Genomic DNA, 26383 nt, shown 5'->3' with positions numbered 1-26383 from the left:
GTTTGTTTTGGGTTTAACGCCGTTTTCCAACAGTATTTCAGTCATGTAACGGCGGGCAGTTAACCTAACCGTGTTCCTGGATTCTGTACCAGTACAAACCTGTTCTCCGCAAGTAACTGCCAACTTCCCCACATGAATTATCAGAGGTGGAGGACTAATGATTTCAGACAAAGTGTCGTTTATCAAATAGTCACGGAGAACATACGCCCCGCCCGAGGATCGAACTCGCGACCCCGCGGTCCATAGACCAACGCCCTTAAATCTGCAAAAGTATTATGACTCTAGGTCAAAGAATTTTAGAGACACATGTGATAAAACATTTTAATGCACTTAATACGTATTATTGACTAACTCAAGTGCCATAACTCTGGTCTTGCAAAGAGAAATCCAAAACAAAAAGCAGGTGAAAAAATTCACCTGATGAATAATTTTCCTGCATTGTTTATTGTTTACCTTTTAAGGGGACGCATACTTTGAAATTAGAAAAAAGTGGGTGGGGTATGATAAAATTTACCTGCAAAAAAGTACAAAGTTTTGGTACATGAAATGGATACTGTTTCAACTGTTATAAGTACACAAAGGTTTGCTCACTAAAATAAAAATGAGAAAAACTGAAACAAGAAAGTTATTGTTGAATTACATAAGACTCATTGTGTACATTCAAAGTCAACAATTTATATTTTTTTGTGCGAAAATAATAGTGCTTTACCTTGCCCAAACATTTATCAATCTCCTACTGATTCTAATTTAAAGAAAAAAAGTGAAATAAGTTCACCGTCTTGCTTTTCATTTTGCATATGTAAGCTAAAACACATTATTTTGTTTGTTTACAAAGTAGTTCATAAGAAAAGATATGGTGGTCAAGGAATGCCACATTCCAAAACTAAAAGAGTATATTCCCCTTAATACAGTCGAAACTGTTTTAAGAGACTGACTTTGGGAAACAGCGAAAAAGGTCACATATGACAGGGAGTCTCTTAAAACAGTCTCACTTAACAGGATGACGCTGGTTTCATATATTTTTCCAATTAAAGTACATGAATATCGGATACTAATATATTGGCCTCCTTTAAGGTAGATGTGGAAAATGATTAAGTACTATTTATTTAATTGCATATTGATAAAATATGAACTCCTTTTTCCACCGCACAATCAGACACTGGAACGCCTTACCTTATAACATCAAGGACAGTGTGAACCTTCAGTGCTTCACATCTGACCTAGATTCGTATATCGAGGGCTGAGCGCGAAACTATTGTATCTTGTTCTTTATTTATATACAGTTACAATAGTTTCGCGTTAGCCCACGATATGTACTAATGTCATCATCCTGTTTTTATTTTTAACTAGCTGTATATATTACTGCTCTTACTCTTTTAATGACATGAATATCATGTAACATAGCAACATGCTTTTAACAACTGCCCCGACCTCCCAGTTATGATCAGAAATTGATTGTTGGGAGTAGCACCGTAGATGTCCGTAGATGAAGAAATATAAATTTCAAATAATTTGCATCATTCGTATGTTGTTGAGCTCAAATTTAAGCTCATGATCTGGCAAGAAAATAAAGGGGAGCAGTAAAATATAAATGTTCCATTGGAACTTTTTTACACACTGAGGTTTTTGGTATTTATATTTTTGTGTACTAATTGTTCATTGACATTTATTCGATTATTGACTGCATCTTTAATCTGTGTTTACATCGTCATTTCCTGTTAAATACCGCCATATTTTTGTTTCACCAGGAATAAAGTTAATTTATGCACCGACCCTGAATTCTTCAGCGACTTTATACGCTGGTTTTCCCTAATCGAGCAATTCAAGTGCCTTAACACGCTGTTCTAATGTCAGAACAGTTCTTTTTTATATTTTTCATCGGCCATTTTTTTGTAAACAAATAAGTTCTCGTCTCAAACAACTTCACGGGAGATAAAGAAGGGTAACTTTATCGTGTAAAATCTTGCGAGGGAGCATCTCAAAGTCGCTGAAAATGGTCTAAATATCGATTCGGGAGCCTGATTTTACAGTCGCTTGTTGCGTAAGGCAGGGGGTTGCTTAACTCACTCTTTTAATAGTAAATTGCGTCCAGTGCATAAAATAGGGTCGCATATGACAGGGGGTCGTTAAGGCAGTCTCGAATGTACATTAAACATTTATCGTTACAGAAGTCGAGTAGCTTACAATAAGGGCCTAGAAATGTTTCCATTATTAATTTTCAACTTGTTATTCATGAATTACAATGCACTTAAATATCAAAACACATTGAACAAACTTTTGAAAATGTATTGTCTTAAAAATCCTAAAATAAGGTATGAAATTTGGTTGAGAGGTCCAATCAATGTGTGTATGTGCAAAAGTAACATTTTAATCTTATTCACCAAACTTACTAATACACAGCAGGGATGTCAATGATCAAAACTGGATGAATATACAGTTATTCTCGATTTGATGTCATTTATAATTTGTCCTTGAATTATCCACCATACTTTTCATAACTCTATTTGCACGAGTTGCATGAGAATGCTTTCATTCACGTAAAAAACAGGGTCAGATCCCTTACAGAAGAAAAAGGCCTGCTGCGTACTCTTCCTGTGTACATACAGCATATATGATGCGTACATGATGTGTACTGAAATCAAGGGCTTTAAATAGTATGCAGGATATACCCCGCACATACACCGATAGTACGTTTGTAGTACACTTTTGACATGCAAATGAGCTCTACCGCATACTACTTGCTGCGTACATGCTGTGGACTACATAGTACACATGATGTACGCTGGAGGAATTTAGTATGCGGGAAATAGTACGCAGCATGTACGCGGCACATACACTTTTCACATGCAAATGAGCCTGCGGTGTACTACCCCTGCGGCGTACATGCTGTGTACTCCTGGTCCAAGTCTTGCAGCGTACATGCTGTGTACTCCTGCTGCATACATGCTGTGTACTCTTGTGGCGAAACTGCTGTGATAATGTAAATTCCTTACCCCACCAACTTTTGTATGCAAATGCTGATCATTTGGACAGAAAAAAAAAAAACAGAGAAAAGATAAGTGACATGCATCAATAAGTATTTACCCTTACCAAAATAATGTAGATTGATGTTATCAAATAAATTAGTATGCTTTTCTTCATCCACTTTTCAATGAAATAAATCAATTTTTGTAGCATGTAATTTGGTAAACATTTGAAGAAAATGGCGTAACTGCATCAAGGGGAAACAACTTTAATGCAACTAAATATAAGTGTTATGATTTATTATAGACGATGTGTGCGTAGTATGTATTTATTTTGATTAAAATCCATCTGAGAACAATCTAGGACTGGAATTATATAAGCATTTATACACTTTTACGTCCGTAAAAAGTAGCGCACCAAAAAATTTTGAATTGATTTTTTCCAATGGGGCGAGCGCAATTAGTCAAAAACGTTCTGAAAATATACGAGCGGCAAATCCGATGAACAACTTTTTAATTTGGCGAGGCCTTAATGAGTTAACATAATGAGCATTAAAGCCTTTATAAAACATGATAGAATGGTGTTTTCCTTAAGAGTATTCAAATAACAGTGAGAGCAATTAATTCTTCTCATTCGGGCGCTGTTGAGGCATTATCTTGGTAATTATTTCATGTATTACAAAATGTAATGCAACGAAGTTCAAATAAGGCTTTTCAATTATCCAAGTTAGAAAGCTCCAGGATTAATTTAAAATGAAAAAGAATATATTTTTGCACTGCATTCAAGGTGCAGCTCAGAAATCACTAAGATGTAAGCTTCAAAAATGAACATTGCAAATAGTTTGGCAAATTTTCATTGTTCAGAATACTGGTAATCTGAACTATTCTATGCTATTAAGATAAAAGTTACTCGGAAATCAAGTTCTTGCTTCCAAAAATTTTTTTAAAAAATGTACAAATCCTTCCTGCATGAAGTGTACTTCAGACTTTTACCTAAAAAAATTCAAAGTATAAACACCAAAAGAAAATGAACAAGTCCCTCCTGCGTATATGAAGTTTACTTCAGACTTTAACTTATCAAAAAAAAAAAAAACTAAGTATAAATGCCAAAAGAAATTGTACAAGTCTTTCCCGCGTATATGAAGTGTTCTGCACAAATTTCAAAGTATCTGCGGTGTACATGCAGTGTACTATTTTCTTGTACAAGTCCCTCCTGCGTACATGCAGTGTACTCCTTAAATTTTCAGAGTCTGTGCTGCGTACTTAAAGTGTACTAGTGACCTCCTGCGTACATGCTGTGTACTCGTCGGCATGTATGCGGCATGCGGTGTATGCAAAATGTACTCCTCTGGCGTACTACTGTGTTCGCGGCATATACACAGCAAATACGCAGCATGTACGCCACAGAGGCTTGCTTCTGTAAGGGATAAGTTGTAAATGCAATATCGTCTAAACGTAATTAATGGATTATGCTGTTCAAGATAAACTTTATCTCATAACGTAATGAACAAGTATAATGATGTAACAACAACTATACTTAAAATGATGTAAGTAGCAGTCGGTTTATAAGTGACTTTATTGATTCATTTTGTGTTTTGTTATTGCTGTCAAAAAATATAACGGAAGTGCCTCACAAATGAAGCGGAAACCAGTTTGATGAATCTCTGAATAGGATTCGTTATTTGATAAGAAATTATAATCATCGACATGTTTTTTTAACAAGAGTGCCAGAATGTCACAATATACGCCCGTCACAGCAAATTTCTTTACTCTAGCACCTGTATTTGCAGATGTAATTTTAATTTTGTGGTTGTTTAGTAATCATTGTAATTCTTTTGTTTTTCTAAGTCCACAAAAAAAACTCCTTACCAGGTAGAGATACCTTAAAATACACCTAAAATTAGAAAGTAACAACTATGTTGTACCACAGAAAAGTGGTCTTGGTTTTTCCCTACGGTCAATTATAAAAAAGTTACAATATAAGTTATTTATAGTAACAACTAAGGGAAGTTAATCTTTAAAAAAAAAAAAATACAAAAAAAAAATTTGTAAGTCCACACAAAAATCCTTACCAGGTAGAAATTGGTCAAAATACACCTCAAAATTGGATGTAACATGCATGTTGTACCGCAGAAAAGTGGTCTAAATTTTTCCCTACGTCTAGTAATGAAAAAGTTACAATATAAGCTATTTTTAGTAACAACAAAGGGAAGTAATTCTAAAGAAGGGAACTGCGAATGACACTTCGTCTCATGATGGTGTATAATTGTGCCAAGTTACATCAAAATCCCTCTATGCATGAAGAAGAAATGCTTCGGACAGTCATTCTTGTATCTGACCTTTGGCCTCTAAGTGTTACCTTGACCTTAGACCTAGGGACCTGGTTCTTGCGCATGACACTGCGTCTTGTGGTGGTGAACATTTGTGCCAAGTTATATCAAAATCCCTCCAAGCATGAAGAAGAAATGCTCCGGACAAAGTTTTCATTCTTGTATCCTTTGACCTCTAAGTGTGACCTTGACCTTAGACCTAGGGACCTGGTTCTTGCGCATGACACTCCGTCTCATGATGATGAACAATTGTGCCAACTTTCATCAAAATCCCTCTATGCATGAAGAAGATATGCTCCGGACAAAGTTTTCATTCTTGTATCCTTTGACCTCTAAGTGTGACCTTGACCTTAGACTTAGGGACCTGGTTCTTGCGCATGACACTCTGTCTCATGATGATAAACAATTGTGCCAACTTTCATCAAAATCCCTCTATGCATGAAGAAGATATGCTCCGGACAAAGTCATACTTGAATTTGACCTTTGACCTCTAAGTGTGACCTTGACCTTAGACCTAGGGACCTGGTTCTTGCGCATGACACTCCATCTCATGATGGTGAACAACTGTGCCAAGTTTCATCAAAATCCCTCCATGCTTGTAGAAGATATGCTCCGGACAAGGTCTGTGGACGCCGCCCGCCCGCCCATCCGCCCGCCAGGGGCGTTCCCATAATACGTCCCGTTTTTCAAAAGGGCGTATAAAAATCATACACGTGCTGACACCTAAGTTGTCTCCCGTTGTTTATTAGAGTTACCTTTTGTCCGGCGCAGTAATACTTTTTGCAGTGAATCGCCGAGAAGTTGTGGGAAAATTAAAAACCATGTAAATAAACTAAAATTAACCACATTTTTAAGATCAATTTCAAGTGATCGACGTTATGCATTTAACCCACCTGACCTGTGTAGCATCTTAGATATCTGTTCTAAGGTATTCATTGTGTAGAATCTCATGTTATACCCTTGCAATGCCATCAGTATTATATCAGTTTAGGAATATGTTTTTTATCTTCCCACTATCGATTTCTTGAATATGCACCCCTTCCTCATTTCTGTATGAACTGTGAATGTAGCAATATGCGTCCCCTTAAGCACTTTATGAGTATTTTTAATTTGTCAAGGGTCATAACTCTGGTATGACTAACAGGATAGATATCACAAACAGAACACTAGATGTGCAACTTCACATGCTACATAACAATCCTGTAATGTTTTACGACTCTAGGTCAAATACTTTATGAGATACATGGGATACAAACTTGTATGCTTTTGCCTTGCATATAACAGTGACAGGGAAAGAATTTTTATCTGTGGGACAATGGCCTAACATACACAATTTATTATTTGACATTTAAACATTTTATGTGACATTCTGAAATTTCTATGGGACATTTGCGGCTTGTGTGCTAGGAATTCGCATTGTAGTATGTATATATTTCAGATTAAAGAAGCTCTTAATCAAATACAAGTATAGCAACTAAAACTGTAACAGCTTTACAGCTTTAATGTCAATAATATTCAAAGCAGTTTATATTTGATACCGGGTAATTCAGAGTTAGTTTACTCTACTTTCCTGGTAGAACTAAACAGTACTCCTTTTTACCACTGATAATAAATGTAAGTCTTCTAAACAATGCTCTAATCATACCCTGGATAACATTCTTAAAAGAAGTTTACAGCAATGTACCTGTATGTGATAAAAGTAAAATTTGTCAACATTTAATACCGTGTACCGTTACTTCTATGAACAATTATTTAAAAGCACAGAGAACTTTAAGTGTAGTAGTAGACATTCTCTCAGTTTTAGACTAGGTATTACACTAAGAGGACAAACTGCTTGTTTACTTATTATAAAAACTTCAACAGTAATAAATATATTTAACCAGAGGACCATGATGGTCCTGAAAAATATGGCTTCTAGAGAGGTCACAAGGTTTTTCTATTATTTGACCTAATGACCTAGTTTTTGAAGGCACATGACCCAGTTCTGAACCTGACCTAGATATTATCAAGGTGAACATTCTGACCAATTTTCATGAAGATCTCATGAAGAGTATGGTCTCTGGAGAGGTCACAAGGCTTTTTTATTTTTAGACCTACTGACCTAGTTTTTGACCGCAGTTGACCCGGTTTCGAACTTGATCTAGATATCATCAAGATGAACATTCAGACCAACTTTCATACAGATCCCATGAAAAATATGGCCTCTAGAGAGGTCACAAGGTTTTTCTATTATTTGACCTACTGACCTAGTTTTCGAACACACGTGACCCAGTTTCGAACTTGACCTAGATATCATCAAGATGAACATTCTGACCAACTTTCATAAAGATCCCATGAAAAATGTGACCTCTAGTGATCAAAAGCAAAAGTTTACGACTAACGACGGACACTGCGCGATCACAAAAGCTCACGTTGTCACTTTGTGACAGGTGAGCTAAAAATGGGGTGTTGTTATTTTCATCGCAAGTCAATTCCTCATTACTGTTGATATCCTTTTTGTAAAACTTAAAGATAACTCTTTTTGCCCTTTTACTAGCAAAAACTTCCTCTTTCTTGGGGACAAATATTGAAAACTGACATAAAAATCAAAGTCTAAAATAAAATACTATGTTAACACATGTTTTTAAACACTGAAAGCACTTTGAATCCCCACACTGGTTACATTCCTTTAGATAAGATTTGCACTATTAAATAGTTTCATTTTTGCATTCAATACAGTTTAGCCATGTGACACAGGGCTCATCAGCACTTAAAACTTATGTGACATTTTTTATTTTTATGTGACTATGGCTCATTTCTCATGGGTTTCTCAGTCACTGAATTATAAGATTTTGATTGCCTGCTAGCTGACCCCATTTTTAAACTGCTTTTGATTTGGAGTAACTTTTTTTTCTCTTTTGGATCCAATTGCAGACTTTTAAGCTTATAAATGCTATGCAAGTTATGCTACTGCAATTCAAATTGACAAATTGTTTTCCTGCTAAACAACTTTTGTTTCAAAAAAGATGTTAGAAAACAAGTAAAAAACATAGGACACACATGACCACACTCCTGTCACTGTACACTTTCCTGATGCTATGTGAAATAGTTTTAAAGATATATGCAACACAAACATTCAAGCTTTAAGTACATTTTTTACCAAGTGAAGGACCATAAGTCTGGCTAAGCTGACTTTATTCCTTAATAGAACGAACACCTGTAGATTTCACGTGCTATATAACCATCCTCTCATTATTTATGACTCTATATCAAGTACATTATACTTGGGACAACAACTTTTATTTTTTAAGTCAGTCAAGGGCCATAACTCTGGTCTTGCAATTGAAATAATGAAACAAGAGGGCCATGATGGCCCTATATATCGCTCACCAGAGTTGATCTGGCGTACTGACCTTGTTTTTTACCCAACATGAGCCAGTTTTGAATTTAACCTAGAGATCATCAAGACAAACATTCTGACCAAGTTTCATAAAGATAGAGTCACAACTGTAGCCTTTAGAGAGTTCACAAACTTTGCATTTTATTTAACCATGTGACCTGGTTTTTGACCCTAAATGACCCAGATTAAAACTTGATCCAGAGATCATCAAGTCACACATTCTGATCAAGTTACAAAAAGACTGAGTCAAAACTGTGGCCTATAGAGTGTTCACAAGCTTTTCCTTTGATATGGCCTACTGACCTACTTTTTGACCCCGCATGACCCAGTTTCAAAAGTGATCTAGAGATCATCAAGGCAAACATTCTGACAAAGTTTCATAAATATTGGGTCACAACTGTGACCTCTAGACTATTCACAATTTTTTCCTTTGATCTGGCCTACTGACCTAGTTTTTGACCCCATATAGCCCAATTCGAACTTGACCTATAGATCACCAAGACAAACATTCTGACCAAATTTCATAAAGATTGAGACAAAACATTGGCCTCTAGAGTTTTCATAAGCTCTTCCTTTGATCTAATCTACTGACCTAGTTTTTGACCCAACATAACACAGATTCGAACTTATCCTATAGATCATCAAGACAAACATTCTGACCAAGTTTCATAAAGATTGGATCACAACTGTGGCCTCTAGAGTGTTCACAAGCTTTTCCTTTGATTTGACCGGGTGACCTAGTTTTTGACCCCACATGACCCAGATTTGAACTTCACCTATAGATAATCAAGACAAACATTCTGACTAATTCTAATGAGTTTCAAACTTGAATTGTGGTCTCTAGAGTGTTGGCAAGATTTCCCTTCGAACTTGACCTATAGATAATCAAGACTAACATTCTAATTCTAATGAGTTTCAAACTTGAACTGTGGTCTCTAGAGTGTTGGCAAGATTTCCCTTCGAACTTGACCTATAGATTATCAAGACTAACATTCTAATTCTAATGAGTTTCCAACTTGAACTGTGGTCTCTGGAGTGTTGACAAGATTTTCCTTTTATCTGGCCTAGTGACCTAGTTTTTGACCCCACATGACACAGTTTCAAATCTGACCTAGAAATCATTAAGACAAACATTCTGACCAAGTTTCAAAAAGATTGAGTCACAACTGTGGCCTCTAAAGTATTCACAAGCTTTTCCTTAGATTTGACCGGGTGACCTAGTTTTTGACCGCACATGATCCAGATTCGACTTAACCTAGAAAACATCAAGACAAACATTCTGACCATACAGATTGGGTCACAAACGTGGCCTCTAAAGTGTTCACAAGCTTTTTCTTTGATCTGGCCTACTGACCTAGTTTTTGACCCAACATGACCCAATTTCATAACTGATCTAGAAATCATCAAGACTAACATTCTGACCAAGTTTCATAAAGATTGGGTCACGAATGTGGCCTCTAGAGTGTTCACAAGCTTTTCCTTTGATCTGGCCTGCTAACCTAGTTTTAGACCCCACATGATCCAGTTTCCAACTTGACCTAGAGATCATCACGACAAACATTCTGACCAAGTTTCAAGAAGATAGGGTCAAAAATGTGGCCTGTATAGTGTTCACAACCTTTTCCTTTGATCTGGCCTACTGACCTAGCTTTTGACCCAACATGACCCACTTTCAAACTTGATCTAGAAATCATCAAGACTAACATTCTGACCAAGTTTCATAAAGATTGGGTCACGAATGTGGCCTCTAGAGTGTTCACAAGCTTTTCCTTTGATCTGGCCTACTAACCTAGTTTTTGACCCCACATGACCCAGTTTCCAACTTGACCTAGAGATCATCACGACAAACATTCTGACCAAGTTTCAAGAAGATAGGGTCAAAAATGTGGCCTGTATAGTGTTCACAACCTTTTCCTTTGATCTAGCCTACTGACCTAGCTTTTGACCCAACATGACCCACTTTCAAACTTGATCTAGAAATCATCAAGACTAACATTCTGACCAAGTTTCATAAAGATTGGGTCACGAATGTGGCCTCTAGAGTGTTCACAAGCTTTTCCTTTGATCTGGCCTACTGCCCTAGTTTTTGACCCCACATTACCCAGTTTCCAACTTGACCTAGAGATCATCACCACAAACACTCTGACCAAGTTTCATGAAGATTGGGTCACAAATGTGGCCTCTATAGTGTTCACAACCTTTTCCTTTGATTTGGCCTACTGACCTAGCTTTTGGCCCAACATGACCCACTTTCAAACTTGATCTAGAGATCACCAAGACTAACATTCTGACCAAGTTTCAAAATGATTGGGTCACAAATGTGGCCTCTAGAGTGTTCACAAGGCAAATGTTGACGGACAACACACGACACACTGACGGACGATGGATGCCGGACAATGACCAGTCACAATAGCTCACCTTGAGCACTTTGTGCTCTAGTGAGCTAAAAAATAGAATGTGTCTGTAGGACACAGGGTGTGCCCCCCACTGGTACATTTGTCACAAATAAGGGGAAATGATGCAAACGTTTGCAGTCTTAATGTGGTATTGCCTTAACAAATATTTTATGAAAAGGAATTATTATTCTGGGCCATATACTTTTTGAGCTATGAGCATCACAAACAAAAATCCACTATTTTGGCTATTTCAAGGGCAATAACCCTTGCAATAAGCACTAAGATTCTCAAGAAGAATGCCAAGTGTGCAAGATCACATCATGATCAAGACTCAAGCAAGATTTCATGAATTTACATCAACAACTTTTTGAGCTAGGCACATAATTAGGTGAAAATGTGCATTTTTTTACTTTTCAGGGGCCATAACTTTTAAAATGGGGTGGAGCCAGCCAAAAACCTAAGAGGGGTGCAAGTTTATATCATGATAAAGACTAATGCAAGTTTTCATCCACTTATATCATACACTTTTTGAGCTAGAAGCTTCACAAGAAGAAAATGTGCATTTTTGACTAGTCATTTTAGAAGAGAAAATGTTTTAAGTAAAAATGTTTCATAGGACAAAGGACGCTGGATGACAGAAAATGGAACATTCACCTATACTAATAGCTTACCCTGAACAGTTTTCAGGTGAGCTAAAAAAAAAAGAGACACTGCCTCAGACTACAAAATAATAAAGGCTGAACTTAAGAAACAGTCTTGGCCATTTTCCGGCTGCCATCATCACATACTGGTGGCTGCCACTCATCCAACTACATTCAAAAACTTAACAATAGTACAACAGCCTACATTATTTTTCAAAGAGCCCAAATAAAAAGTACACTTACAGATCAATGAATTCCCGCAGTCTAGCTTTCATCATCATTACTTCAAAAGGCTGGGAAGTTAAACTTGAAGACATGTCCATAATGAGGATCAAGTCTAATTTCAAGTCACATTTAAACGCAGGAGCTACAGTTACAGTCGGTGCAGTCCATCTTGCAGCAGCTATAACCAGAAATGTCATACACTGTTACACACAAAAATCCATCTATATTCATTTAAACACAGCAACAGTAACATTACATCAATATTACTTGCTACCAAATAGGTTCCAAGAAAGCATGTTACCACATTTGATCTACTATTCTATATAAAACACATTCCAGAATCAAAATGATATACAAGAATTCTATTACACTTAATTCACACTCTCTGAATAAATTGATAAGCATGCCAAAACATTCACTAGCAAGCTTGATTCAATAAGAACTGATTCTGCCTTTGCAACCAGTGTAGATCATGATCAGCCTGCACATAATTTTTGCAATAAAATACTGGCAAAGTAACTACAGTCGAAACTCGGTATCTCAAACTCGCTTACCTCGAAATTCCGCTTAAGTCGAAGAAATGTTCAAGTCCCGTCAAATTTCCTTCTTCATATATGTAATTCAACCTCGGTTACGTCAAAATTTGACTTACCGAGACTCCGGATGTGTCGAAAGAGATTTTCAGACCCGTCAATAAAATTGAAGTGCATTGTGAACTCGGTAAGTCGAAATGAGAAAAATATGCCATGGAATTTCAAACATTTCATTGTGAATGTGGTTGGTTTTTAAAAAATGTCCATGTTTATTGCCTAACAAGAAAGCCGTGATGCCGACATATCAAAGTAAATAATGTCATACTTGTTTGCACGTGCCATAATGATAATTATTTGATGTAAACCTTAGATTTCTTTAATCAGCAGTCATTTGTTTTTGAGACGTTATAAAAATTGCTTTTAATTTGACTAATGAATTAATTAGTTTGAACAGTTGGGATATTTGATAAGGATTAATTAGAGGTAATAGAGGTTGTTGTTGGTGTTGTTGTTGTATACAAATTAACTTCTTAGTGGAAAGCATCATTCATTTAAAATGTCAGATCAAATGTCAGTACCCAGGGAGAGAAACGTGGTACAAAAAGGAAGCTTGCCTAAAAAACATTTGAGGTTAGTATCATTTTTATTCTTCGAAAAACTGAAAACTTCGATAAACACAAACTGTATGGAATCGTTTATGCGTAAAGAACGGACAGCGTATACACGGCATCAAGGAAACAGTTTTTTATTAAATCTTTTCGTAATGTACACTTATTTCATCCATATACGTCTCTCCTCATAACTCGAATTTCGGTTATCTCGAAATAAAACGCACGGTCCCTTGAAATTCGAGATACCGAGTTTCGACTGTAATTTCATTTAAGAAATAAACAGAATGCATAACCTATTGCACTTAAGCTAGAAACATAATTACCTTTACAAATTGTAGTGTATGCATCTAAAGCTGGTAACTCAAAAAAGTTCTTTTCAGTAAGAATATTTTCTGGAACAGAAGCCAAACTTTTGAGTTCAGGCATGAAATATTGTGACCCTATTCCGAGGACAACAATCTGGTACTTCTGTTTAGCCAGCAGAGCTTGGTATCTTGTTGCATAGGGATTTTCTGAGTTGCCATCGGTTACAATAAACATTACTTTAGCCATATTGCTTCTTCCATCACTTTCAAACTTGTTGCTAGCCATCTCTATTGCACTGGCAATGTTTGTACTCAAGTCTCCACCCTGTTAAACATTGTAACAACTACTAGATTAAACTGACAATTCAAACATTTTTGGTTAAAATGAAACATCAAAGTTGCTTATGACATACAAATGTACAATATACAGTCAACCTGTCCTAAGCGATTGCACTGGGTAATCTGAGATTTTGGTCTCTTAAGACAGGTGGTCTCTTAACTCAGGATAGACTTCTTAGCATGTTTTTCAGTAAAGAAGTTGTCATGAACAATTGCTACTACTATGGAGTTTATCAAGTACATGTATTAAACAAGAGGGCCATGATGGCCCTATATATATCGCTCACCAGAGTTGATCTGGCCTACTGACCTAGTTTTTGACCCCACATGACCGAGATTCGAATTTGACCTACAGATTATCAAAACAAACATTCTGACTAATTCTCATGAGTTTCAAACTTAAATTGTGGTCTCTAGAGTGTTGAAAAGGTTTTCCTTTGATTTGACCTAGTGACCTAGTTTTTGACCCCACATGACCCAGATTCAAACTTGACCTAGTAATGATTAAGGCATATGTTCTGACCCAGTTTCATAAAGATCGAGTCACAACTGTGGCCTCTAAAGTGTTCACAAGCTTTTCCTTTGATTTGACCTGGTGACCTAGTTTTTGACCCCACATGACCCAGATGCAAACTTGACCTAGAAACCATCAAGCCAAACTTTCTGACTAAGTTTCATAAATATTGGGTCACAACTGTGGCCTCTAGAGTGTGCACAAGCTTTTCCTTTGATTTGACCTACTGACCAAGTTTTTAATCCAACATAACCCAGTTTCCAACTTGACCTAGAGACCATCAAGACTAACATTCTGACCAAGTTTCATATAGAATGGGTCAAAAATGTGGTCTCTAGAGTGTTCACAACCTTTTCCTTTGATCTGACCTACTGACCTAGTATCTGACCCCACATGACCCAGTTTCAAATCTGACCTAGAGATCATCAAGACTTACATTCTGACCAAGTTTCATAAAGATTGGGTCAAAAATGTGGCTCTAGAGCGTTTACAAGCTTTTCCTTTGATCTGACCTACTGACCTAGTTTTTGACCCCACATGACCCAGTTTCAAACTTGGCCTACAAATCATCAAAACTAACATTCTGACCAAGTTTCATAAAGATTGGGTCACAAATGTGGTCTCTATAGTGTTCACAAGCTTTTCCTTTGATCTGACCTACTGACCTAGTTTTTGACCCCATATGACCCAGTTTCAAACTTGACCTAGAGATCATCAAGACAAACATTCTGACCAAGTTTCATAAAGATTGGGTCACAAGGCAAATGTTGACGGACGACGCACGACGCACGCCGGACAATGACCGGTCACAATAGCTCACCTTGAGCACTTTGTGTTCTGGTGAACTAAAAAAGTACCATAGGTACTAGTGTATAATGCGCAGTTTTTTTACACCAGGGACCACCCCCAAATCATGGGTGCATATTATACAGAGGTATAGACGATTTTCCAGCTTCAACACAAGTTTGTTTACGATTTTCGCCATTCTGGTAAAGGGAAACTACTCTCCGCGCTAATTGTCTAAGCTAAAAACTATGATTGCCGTTATGTTCGTATGATCTGTATACGACGCAGGACCACTATTAGGTATTAGTAGTTTATTTTTCCTTAAACAAAATTAATTTTATATAAAGTTATGTATTTTGAGGAAAGAAATATAAAAAATCATAAATAATATAATACTAATTAAAGATGGACTATTATCTTTAACCAATATCAGATTGTGAACAACAAAACTGGCACAAGATGTTACGCTGATTGCCGATAATTACTGGCCATTTGATCTATGAAGTTTAACAGATTGTAACAAAGGATGATCACACTTTTTGTTATCGGTTTGAATTGAGAAGTTGATGTCATTTTTTGTCTATTTCATTTTCAAGTTGGTCGCTTGATAACAGATAAATGTGATGAATGGGAAGTAAAATAAATGGTCGCTGGTCACGTTTTACAGGGGGTCGCTAAATGTCTCGGATACATTATTGTTGAAATCGCAAGGGAGGAATTTAGGTCAGGAAGTCGCTTAACTCAGGTGGTCACAAGGGCAGGTCCAACTGTATTACATACAGCAACTTCTTCTTTTCTAATATCACAATTATTTTACAAAACAAGCATGTTGAGGAAGTTCTGCAGTTCATTTTTTTTTTCTACAATGTAGACTTTTATTAAATCCTGATGTTTTAAAACTTTACAATGCACTTAATAATTGCAAAATAATAAAGATGAAATATTTTAACCAAAAACAAGTTTACATGATGGGCATCTATGAGAAATTCACAATTTTGATAACATTTCCATTAATAGAAATTTTTTCTATACTGTAGATTTTAATGAAACTTTTCACAGTTGTAATAAACAAACTTCTTTATCATAGTGAATAAAATGTACCAAGTCTGTCCTGTTTTTGAGGTATAAGAAGATCTTCACACTACATACTGACCTTGACATGTCAAATGTTTACTATCATATTTTTACCTTTAGAAGGACAGTAACTGTTGCTGTTTTGATAAAAAATTTATAAGTTGCCATTAATTCATAAAAGAATTTTCATTTTCATATACAGAGTAGAGGCTTTATTCTATCATATCTGGAGAAATCACGTTACCTCATTACTTCCCATTTAGAAAATGTGCAGAATTACCTGAAGCAAACCTCTATAAAACAGTCTAATTTTATATGCATTTCAGCTTAATACTTAACATTGGATAAACAAGAGGACCATGATGGTCCTGAATCACTCACCTGTCCCCACATGACCCAGTTTTGAACTGAGTATGACGTCGTTTTTTTCTATTATTTGACATAGTGACCTAGTTTTTGAGCTCATGTGGCCCAGTTTTGAAACTGACCTAGATACCATCAAGATAAAAATTCTGACCAATTTTCATGAAGATGCATTGAAAAATATGGCCTCTAGAGAGGTCACAAGGTTTTTCTATTACGGTCAAGACTGTTTCAAGAGACCGACTTTGGGAAGCAGCGAAAAAGGTCACATATGACAGGGAGTCTCTTAAAACAGTCTCACTTAACAGGATGACGCTGGTTTCATATATTTTTCCAATTAAAGTACATGAATATCGGATACTTATATATTGGCCTCTTTTAAGGTAGGAGTGGAAAATTATCAAATACTATTTCTTTAATTGCATATTGATAAAATATAAATTTCAAATAATTTGCATCATTTGTATGATGTTGATAAAACAAATTTAAGCTCATGATCTGGCAAGAAAATAAAGGGGAGCAGTAAAATATAAATGTTCCATTTGAACTATTTACACACTGAGGTTTATGATATTTATATTTTTGTTGTACTAATTGTTCATTGACATTTATTCGATTAATGACTGCATCTTTAATCTGTGTTTTTACTTCGTCGTTTTCCTGTTAAATACCGCCATATTTTGTTTCACCAGGAATAAAGTTAATTTATGCACCGAATTCTTCAGCGACTTATAACGCTGGTTTTCTCTAATCGAGCAATTCAAGTGCCTTAACACGCTGTTCTAATGTCAAAACAGTTCTTTTTTTACGTTTTTCATCAGCCATTTTTGTAAACAAATAAGTTCTCTTCTGAAACAACTTCACGTGAGATAAAGAACGGTAACTCAATCGTGTAAAATCTTGCGAGGGAGCGTCTCAAAGTCACTGAAAACGGTCTAAATATCAATTCGGGAGCCTGATTGCACAGTCGCTTGTCGCGTAAGACAGGGGCTTGCTTAATTCAGACTGTTTTAATAGTAAATTGCGTCTGGAGCATAAAATAGGGTCGCATATGACAGGGAGTCGCTAAATTCAGGGGGTCGTTAAGGCAGTCTTGACTGTATTTGACCTAATGACCTAGTTTTTAAAGGCACGTGACCCAGTTTTGAACTTGACCTAGATATCATCAAGGTGAACATTCTCATCAATTTTCATGAAGATCTCATGAAAAATATGGCCTCTAGAGAGGTCACAATGTTTTTCTATTTTTAGAACTACTGACCTAGTTTTTGACCGCAGTTGACCCAGTTTCAAAACCGACCTAGATATCATCAAGATAAACATTCAGACTAATTTTCATACAGATCCCATGAAAAATATGGCCTCTAGAGAGGTCACAATGTTTTTTTATTATTTGACCTACTGACCTAGTTTTTGACGGCAAGTGACCCAGTTTCAAACCTGACCTAGATTTCATCAAGGTGAACATTCTGAACGATTTTCATGAAGATCCATTCAAAAGTATGGCCTCTAGAGCGGTCACAAGGTTTTTCTATTTTAAGGTTTTTCTATTTTTAGACCTACTGACCTAGTTTTTGACTGCAGTTGACCCAGTTTTAAACTTGACCTAGATGTCATCAAGATGAACATTCAGACCAACTTTCATACAGATCCCATGAAAAATATGGCCTCTAGAGAGGTCACAAGCTTTTTTTATTATTTGATCTATTGACCTAGTTTTTGACGGCAAGTGACCCAGTTTCAAACTTGATCTAGATATCATCAAGATGAACATTCTGACCAATTTTCATGAAGATCCACTGAAAAGTATGGCCTCTAGAGAGGTCACAAGGTTTTTCTATTTTTAGACCTACTGACCTAGTTTTGGACCGCACGTAACCCAGTTTCGAAACTGACCTAGATATCATCAAGATAAACTTTCATAAATATCCCATGAAAAATGTGACCTCTAGAGTGATCACATGCAAAAGTTTACGGACGCATGGACGACTGACGCCGCGCGATCACAAAAGCTCACCTTGTCACTTTGTGACATGTGAGCTAAAAATGTTTTGAATAACTATAGCTATCAATAAAAGTGATTAATACCCCAAGATTCTGCTTTAAATGGACCAAGCTGAAACAGCTAATCAAACATGGGAGATGATGCAACAAACCAAGTCTGGTGTAGATCTTTCAAGTGGTAAATGAAAAAAGTTGTTCAAAGTTATTTCTATTTTTAGCTGTAGATGCTCCTTAAAGGAGCCAAATGCCCCTGTTTAAAAAAATATGAAAGTGGACCTTATCAAGATGCTTCAAGTGGATCATGGGAGGAAGTTTTCTACATGTAGTTCTATTTCGAGCTCTAGCAAACCCAGTTAAAGGGGCCAAGTGCTCCCATTTGAAAACAAGAGGGCCATGAAGGCCCTGTATCGCTCGCCTGACCTACTGACCTAACGATCATCAAGATTAACATTCTGACCAAGTTTCATTAAGATATGGTCATAAATGTGGCCTCTAAAGTGTTAAATAGCTTTTTCTTCAATTTGACCCAGTGACCTAGTTTTTGACCAGACATGACCCAGATTCGAACTTGGCCTAAAGATCACCAAGATTAACATTCTGACTAAGTTTCGTGAAGATACAGTCATAAATGTGGCCTCTAGACTGTTAATGAGCTTTTCCTTTGATTTGACCTAGTGACCTAGTTTTTGACCCCACCTGACCCAGATTTGAACTTGACTTATAGATCATCAAGTTTCATTAAGATATGGTCATAAATGTGGCCTCTACAGTGTAAACTAGCTTTTCCTTTGATTTGACCTGGTGACCTAGTTTTTAATCCTACATGACCCAGATTCAAACTGGACCTTGAAATCATCAAGATTAACATTCTGACCAAGTTTCATGAAGATACAGTGATAAATCTGGCCTCTACAGTGTTAACAAGCTTTTCCTTTGATTTGACCTGGTGACCTAGGTTTTGATCCCAGATAACCCAATATTAAACTCGTCCAAGACTTAATTGAGGGTAACATTCTGACCAAGTTTCATTAAGATTGGGCCCAAATTGTGACCTCTAGAGTGTTAACAAGCTTTTCCTTTGGTTTGACCTGGTAACCTGGTTTTTGTCCCCAGATGACCCAATATCAAACTCTTCCAAAATTTTACTAAAGGTAAAATTCTAACTAAGTTTCATTAAGACTGGGCCAAAAATGTGACCTCTAGTGTGTTAACAAGCTTTTCCTTAGATTTGACCTGGTGACCTTGTTTTTGACCCCAAATGACCCAATATCGAACTCGTCCAAGATTTTATTGAGAATAACATTCTGATCAAGCTTAATTAAGATTGGGCCAAAAATGTGACCTCTAGACTGTTAACAAGCTTTTCCTTTGATTTGACCAGGTGACCTGGTTTTTGACCCAAGATGACCCAATATCGAACTCGTCCAAGATTTTATTGAGGGTACCCTAACACTCTGACCAAGTTTCATTAAGTTTGAGCCAAAATTGTGACATCTAGAGTGTTAACAGTCAAATTGTTGACGACGGACGACGACAGACACTGGGCGATCACTAAAGCTCACCTTTGAGCACTTTGTGCTCAGGTGAGTTAAAAATTGAAAGAGGACCTTAACATGATTTCATAAACCAAATTTGATCAAGATCCATGAAGCTGTGCATGTTTTCTATGTTCAGCGTATCACCTCATGTCAATTTTGTTGTTCATTAGTTTGATCTAGGTTAAAAGATAATGCTCGATTAGTATAAAAAAAATTGTGATTTTAACATATCTATATGAAATTAATTTTGTTTGGAAGAAAAATAAACCACTAGATCTTTTACGGAACGTAACAGTTATCTTAGATTTAAGCGGTGAAGGTTAGCGCAGAGAGTAATTTCCCTTTACCAAAATGGCGAAAATCAGAAAACAGAACTTATTTTGAAGTTGCAAAATCGTCTTTACCTGTGTATAATATGCACCCACAATTCGGGGGTGGTCCTGGGGGTAAAACAAACTGAGCATTCTACATGCATTGGAAAAACTGGCTTATGCACCAGAAAACCTGGATTATGCTACAGACAACCTGTGTTATGCATTGGACAACCTGGATTATGCACTGGACAATCTGGATTATGCACTGGACAACCTAGATCATGCTCTAGACAACTTGGATTATGCATTGGACAACCAGGATTATGCACTGCACAACCTGGATTATGCTCCAGTCAACCTGGACTATGCATCAGACAACCTGGATTATGCATTGGACAATCTGGATTATGCACTGGACTGACAACCTGGATTATGCTAAAGAACTAATTTGTTTTCCACAACTGACAGAATTAGAGGCACACTGTCATCTGTTAAATCATCATCAGAAAGATAAACTGCCCTTTGTGACAAAATGTTCCACCTAATGAACAATTACTGACCTGACACACTAGTCTGACTGAAAAATTGTTGAAAAAGACGTAAAACCTGAACACACACACACACACACACACACTCGTTCTACACACTCGTCTCTTAAGTCAATTTCATTACTTACCACTAAATCTCTGATGGCTTCTATGACACTAGTTCTAGTAGTGAGAAAATTTGTAACATCTGTTGTTTTAGTCACTGTTCCAATCCTCACCACTGATATTTGTGTTTTATCCACTGTTGACCCAATATCAAACCTTAAATAATATATGCACTATTAAAACATAAATGCATTTCATACCAGACAGTTTTATACACACATGATTACCTGATGTGCCCATGCAGAGTGATGTGTTTAAACCAATAAGGAAATCTATAACCATGAGGCAAATTCCAAGTTTGTCGTTGCTCTAATGAAATGGTTTTTGCATCTCCAGTCACGAATGTATGGAAAAATATGAAAACATTTACAGTTAACTTAAATTTTGCATAGGGGTCTGAGTGGTTAAGATTGCTGACTTCATATCACTTACCCCTCACGAATGTGTGACCTTGACCTTGGACATAGTGACCTGAGTTGTACACTCTGCAAGTCAACTGGGAAAGTTTAACACTAATAAACACTAATCTTATGAAAATCCTTGATAAAGAGGAAACAATGTTAAAGCTATTTGATCCTTGTCCATTAAGTATGACCTTGACCTTGGACCTTATGACCTAGGTTGTGCTCTTGACATGTCATCTTGATGATAACAACTTATATTATTTTTTTTTAAGCTATTATAATTAGACCATTAAATGTGACCATTGGCCTAGTGACCCTTGTTGTGTTGTACTCTGTGCAACATCTTACTGATTTAAATAACTGATCAATGCTAGTTCTACGATTATCTTCCATGAAGTTGAGCTATTTCACAGTTAACTCCAAGTGTGACCTTCACCTTGGCCTTAGTAATGTGGTTTGTTTTCTGTGTATATCTTCTTGAATAGGTTAACAAATGGTCTAGTTTTATGAAAAGTTTGACCAGTAGTTTGAAGACGTGGAGTGGTCACAAAGATAAGGTTTTTGACCACTGACCTCCTCAGAAAAGAATTAAGCCTGATGAAAAATAATTTTGTCAAAGTAATAAAAGTTTCTTTGACTCGATCAACCAAAGTGTGCTTTTAACTGTTTTATTTCTATTGGTTGCATTCTTAGCTTCCACTTACAGGCTCAATCAAACCAGACCTGCAAAATTTTCAATCTTCTGCAGCTAAGCCACCTGTGGAGTTTCAACTTTTTCTACTTCAAAGGATCTTCTTGCAGATTTATTTAACAATCACAACACTGCTTCAGCACATCTGTTGGCTTTAAAAATGCATCTCTTATCTGTATTCTGCATTGCTATTATATCTGGCCCCTTAGGTTACTGTTAAATAGTCTGCCTTAACTTATAGTGAAAAAAAGTTAATAATTATCTATGAACAAATGCTACAGATGTTGTTGTTGATTTTTCCTGTTTGATAAATTGTAGTGGGCACAAGTAGTGGTACCTCTTTTAAAGAACTCAGTCAAACTAGCTATACTATTACCCTGCTGGTCAGTCGCATTCTTTGCACCAAAAGGATCATGTAATGTTGATAAATAATGGCTATCTATCTATAATTGTTACAAAGATGTTGAATTACCTCTCAAGCTGATTGATTAAGAAAGCTTTCAGCATGCTGAATTCAATAACACCAATACTGGCAGTCGCATCAACAACAAAAATAAGATCCATAGGGATTGAACATGTATCCACTGAAACAGAATGAGACATAAAATGAGTCTTTGCCTACTGTAAGTTTAGGCTAGTACCTCCACCCTCCCCCACGAAACCCCACACATTTTCATTACTTGCAGACTAAATACCAACTTTAATTTTTCTGCAGCAAAGTATACAATGGTTACAGACGAACGGATGGATGGCGAAGGCATAAACATTATGTCTCCCCAAGTTATGGGTGAGACATAATCAAGGGTATCTGAAAAAGATATGAACTCATATATCATCTATGATGTGATCTTGCCTTTTGAGCTATTGACCAAAAAAGTAATATGGCCCATATATATAATCACATCAGGATGTCCTAGCATCTAAAATTGTTAAACCAGTTTGCAGTCTCAAGGCAAATTATTCCATAAAGTTTGAAGGCCACATATGCATTATCAAATTTCATGATTGACTGTATGTTGCTATGACCTTGACCTTAATAACCCGGACCAATGATATACTGTCTTCCAAAATACAGATGTCATGAAAAACATTTTACCAAATTTAAGACTGGTGTTTTCAAGTTATTGATCAGAAACCACTTTCAGTGACAACTTCAATGAGATCTTGATATTTTGGGAATTTACCCTAAAAGCAATACTGATCAGCTTCAGTTTGTTTGTTTTGTTTTTAACATGGTTTTTCAACAGTATTTCAGTTATGTAACAGCAGGCAGTTAACCTAACCAGTAGGTGTTCCTGGATTCTGTACACTAGTACAAACCTGTTCTCAACAAGAAACTTCTAACTTCTTCCCTAGATGTTAGAGGTGAAGGATCAATTATTTCAGACACAATGTCTGTTATCAAATTGTCATGAAAAATATACGGCCCACCTAAGGATCATACTCATGACCCCATTTTCCATATGTAAGGGCTGTCCCTATTGAGCTAAGCAGGAGGATTTGATCAGCTACTGGTCAGAAGAAAATATTCTAAGAAGTTTCAAGGCTATAAGCATCAGAATAAAAAACAAAGCAAAGCGACATGAGTAAAACACTATAGTACCCATCTTTTTTCAAGGAAGTGGGATGTGTGTTTGCAGGGTTGGGGAAGGGGGTTAATTACTGCCAAAAAACCCAATTCATATTTCATTCTTTTCTTACTTTTGAATTTTGTCATTAATAGTGATGAAATAAACAAAATTCACAAATGAATTATTATTGCTGATGAAACAAACATTTAGTTCAAATCAGTTACTGAAACTTAGGTTACGGCTGATTTCGATAAAAATATAATAGATAACTAGAATGTGTCTGTAGGACACAGGGTGTGCGGCCCTACCCCCCACTGGTACATCTGTCACAAATAAGGAGCAATTTTTCAAATGTTTGCAGTCTAGAATTGGGTAATATAGCTTCAACAAACATTTTATAAAAAGGATTCATTATTCTAGGCCATATAATTTTTGAGCTATAAGCATCACAAACAAAATATCCACTATTTTGGCTATTTTAAGGGCTGTAACTCTACAATAAGCACTAAAATTCTCTTTGTGAGGCAGACAAAAAATAGGAGGTGAGCAAGTTCATCTCATGATAAGGACTCATGAAAGGTATCATCCATTTATATGAAACAATATCACAAAGTAAAAACGTGCATTTTTAACTATTTCAGGGGCCATAACTCTGGAAATAGGGGGCGGAGCCAGATGAAAAATAGGATGTGCGCAAGTTCATCTCATCATAAAGGCTCATGCAAGGTTTAATCATTTCATATTAAACATTTTTTGAGTTAGGCCTGTCACAAGGTGAAAATGTTCATTTTTGACAATTTCAGGGGCAATAACTCTGGAAATAGGGGGCGGAGCCAGACGAAAAATAGAAGGTGCACAAGTTCATATCATGATTAAGACTCATGCAAGGTTTCATGAATCTATATCAAATACTTTTTGAGCTAGGTGCATCACAAGGTGAAAATATGCATTTTTGACTATTTCAGGGGCCATAACTCTTACAAGAGGGCCATAATGGCCCTATATCACTCACCTTTATCATTGCACTAAAGGACAAGAAGGTAAGTTCTCAGAAAAAATATCTAAGTCCAAAGGACAGGAACAACAAAGGGAAGAAATTTAACCAAAAAGAAAAAAATCCATGTTGTACCACAGAAAAGTGGTCTCGGTTTTTCCCTACGGCCAATAATAAAAAAGTTACTAAATAAGCTATTTATAGTAACATAAAAGGGAAGTAATTAAAAAGAAAATTATTGTAAAAGAACAAAAGAAGGATCTGCCAAATAAAAACAAGAGCACTGCAATGCAACACAAATGCAGAGCAATATACACACAAAACAAAGTTAAATGACCTCTGACCCCTAAGTGTGACCTTGACCTTGAAGTGAGCCATCCGAAACATGTGCTCTGCACGTCGTTTCGATGAGGTGAACATTTGTGTCAGGTTTCTTTGAAATACTTCAAGAGTTACAGAGCAGAAGGGAAATTACGAACCAACAGACAGACAGACAGACAGACACTGAGGCAATAACATAATACGTCCCTTCGGGCTTATAAAAAGGAATCTCAAGACCTTACAGTGATACAAGTTGTGTGCAAGTTTGGTTAAAATCAAATCATAAATGAAGCTGTTATTCTGCAGACAAGGTCAAAATAACTTATTTTGGCCCTTTTAGGGGCCATAACTCTGGAACCCATTAAGGGATCTTGCCAGTTCAAGAAAGGAACCAAGATCTTATGGTGACACAAGTTTTGTGCAAGTTTGATTAAATTCAAATCATAAATGAAGCTGCTATTGTGCAGACAAGGTCAAAATAGCTAATTCTGGCCCTATCAGGGGCCATAACTCTGGAACCCATATTGAAATCTAGCCAGTTCAAAAAAGGAAACAACGTCTTGTGGTAATACAAGTTGTGTGCAAGTTTGGTTAAAATCAAATCATAAATGAAGCTGCTATTGTGCAGATAAGGTCAAAATAGCTAATTTGGCCCTTTCAGGGGCCATAACTCTTGAACCCATTATGGGATCTGTCTGGTTCAAGAAAGGAACCAAGATCTTATGGTGACACAAGTTTTGTGCAAGTTTGATTAAATTCAAATCATAAATGAAGCTGCTATTGTGCAGACAAGGTCAAAATAGCTAATTCTGGCCCTTTTAGGGGCCATCACTCTGGAATCTGGCCAGTTCAAGAAAAGAACCATGATCTTATGGTGATATAAGTTGTGTGCAAGTTTGGTTAAAATAAAATCATAAATGAAGCTGTTATTGTGCAGACAAGGTCAAAATAGCTAATTTTGGCCCTTTCAGGGGCCACAATTTGTAACCCTTAACGGGATCTGGCCAATTCAAGAAAGGAACCAAGATCTTATGGTGATACAAGTTGTGTGCAAATTTGGTTAAAATAAAATCATAAATGAAACCACTATCGTGCAGACAAGAAATCGTTGATGCACGGACAGACGGACGGACGGACTGACGATGGATGAAGGGTGATCACAAAAGCTCACCTTGTCACTATGTTGCAGGTGAGCTAAAAATAGGGGGCAGAGCCTGGTGAGATCAAAAATAGGAGGTGCACAAGTTCATATCATGATAAAGACTCATGCAAAGTTTCATCAATATATATCAAATACTTTTTGAGCTAGGTGTGTGTAACCAGGCTATTAAATCAGCCAAATTCTTTCATAAAATTTTAATGAGGCGTAACAAAAATAATTGTTTGTTTCCGGTGGCCCGACCTACCCTATTTTTTTACCGCCGACCCTAAACT

General features: G+C 36.5%; 1 protein-coding gene across 1 annotated transcript in view; it reads right to left on the bottom strand.

The window, feature by feature from the left end:
• Window positions 1–26383, bottom strand: part of LOC123562048 (uncharacterized) — a 332465-nt gene that overhangs the window by 167806 nt on the left and 138276 nt on the right. The window contains exons 31-34 of the mRNA XM_053524913.1: window positions 22536–22647; window positions 20992–21124; window positions 13402–13708; window positions 11953–12112 (exon numbers count right to left, since the gene is read on the bottom strand). Coding sequence (XP_053380888.1) covers window positions 11953–12112; window positions 13402–13708; window positions 20992–21124; window positions 22536–22647 — 712 coding nt within the window. The remainder of the gene's footprint in view (window positions 1–11952; window positions 12113–13401; window positions 13709–20991; window positions 21125–22535; window positions 22648–26383) is intronic.

The sequence above is a fragment of the Mercenaria mercenaria genome, chromosome 2, assembly GCF_021730395.1.
Source record: "Mercenaria mercenaria strain notata chromosome 2, MADL_Memer_1, whole genome shotgun sequence".
Classification (NCBI taxonomy): Eukaryota; Metazoa; Mollusca; class Bivalvia; order Venerida; family Veneridae; genus Mercenaria; species Mercenaria mercenaria.
Note: the sequence above shows the minus strand (reverse complement) of the source record. Positions and strands in the feature narration are given on the sequence as shown.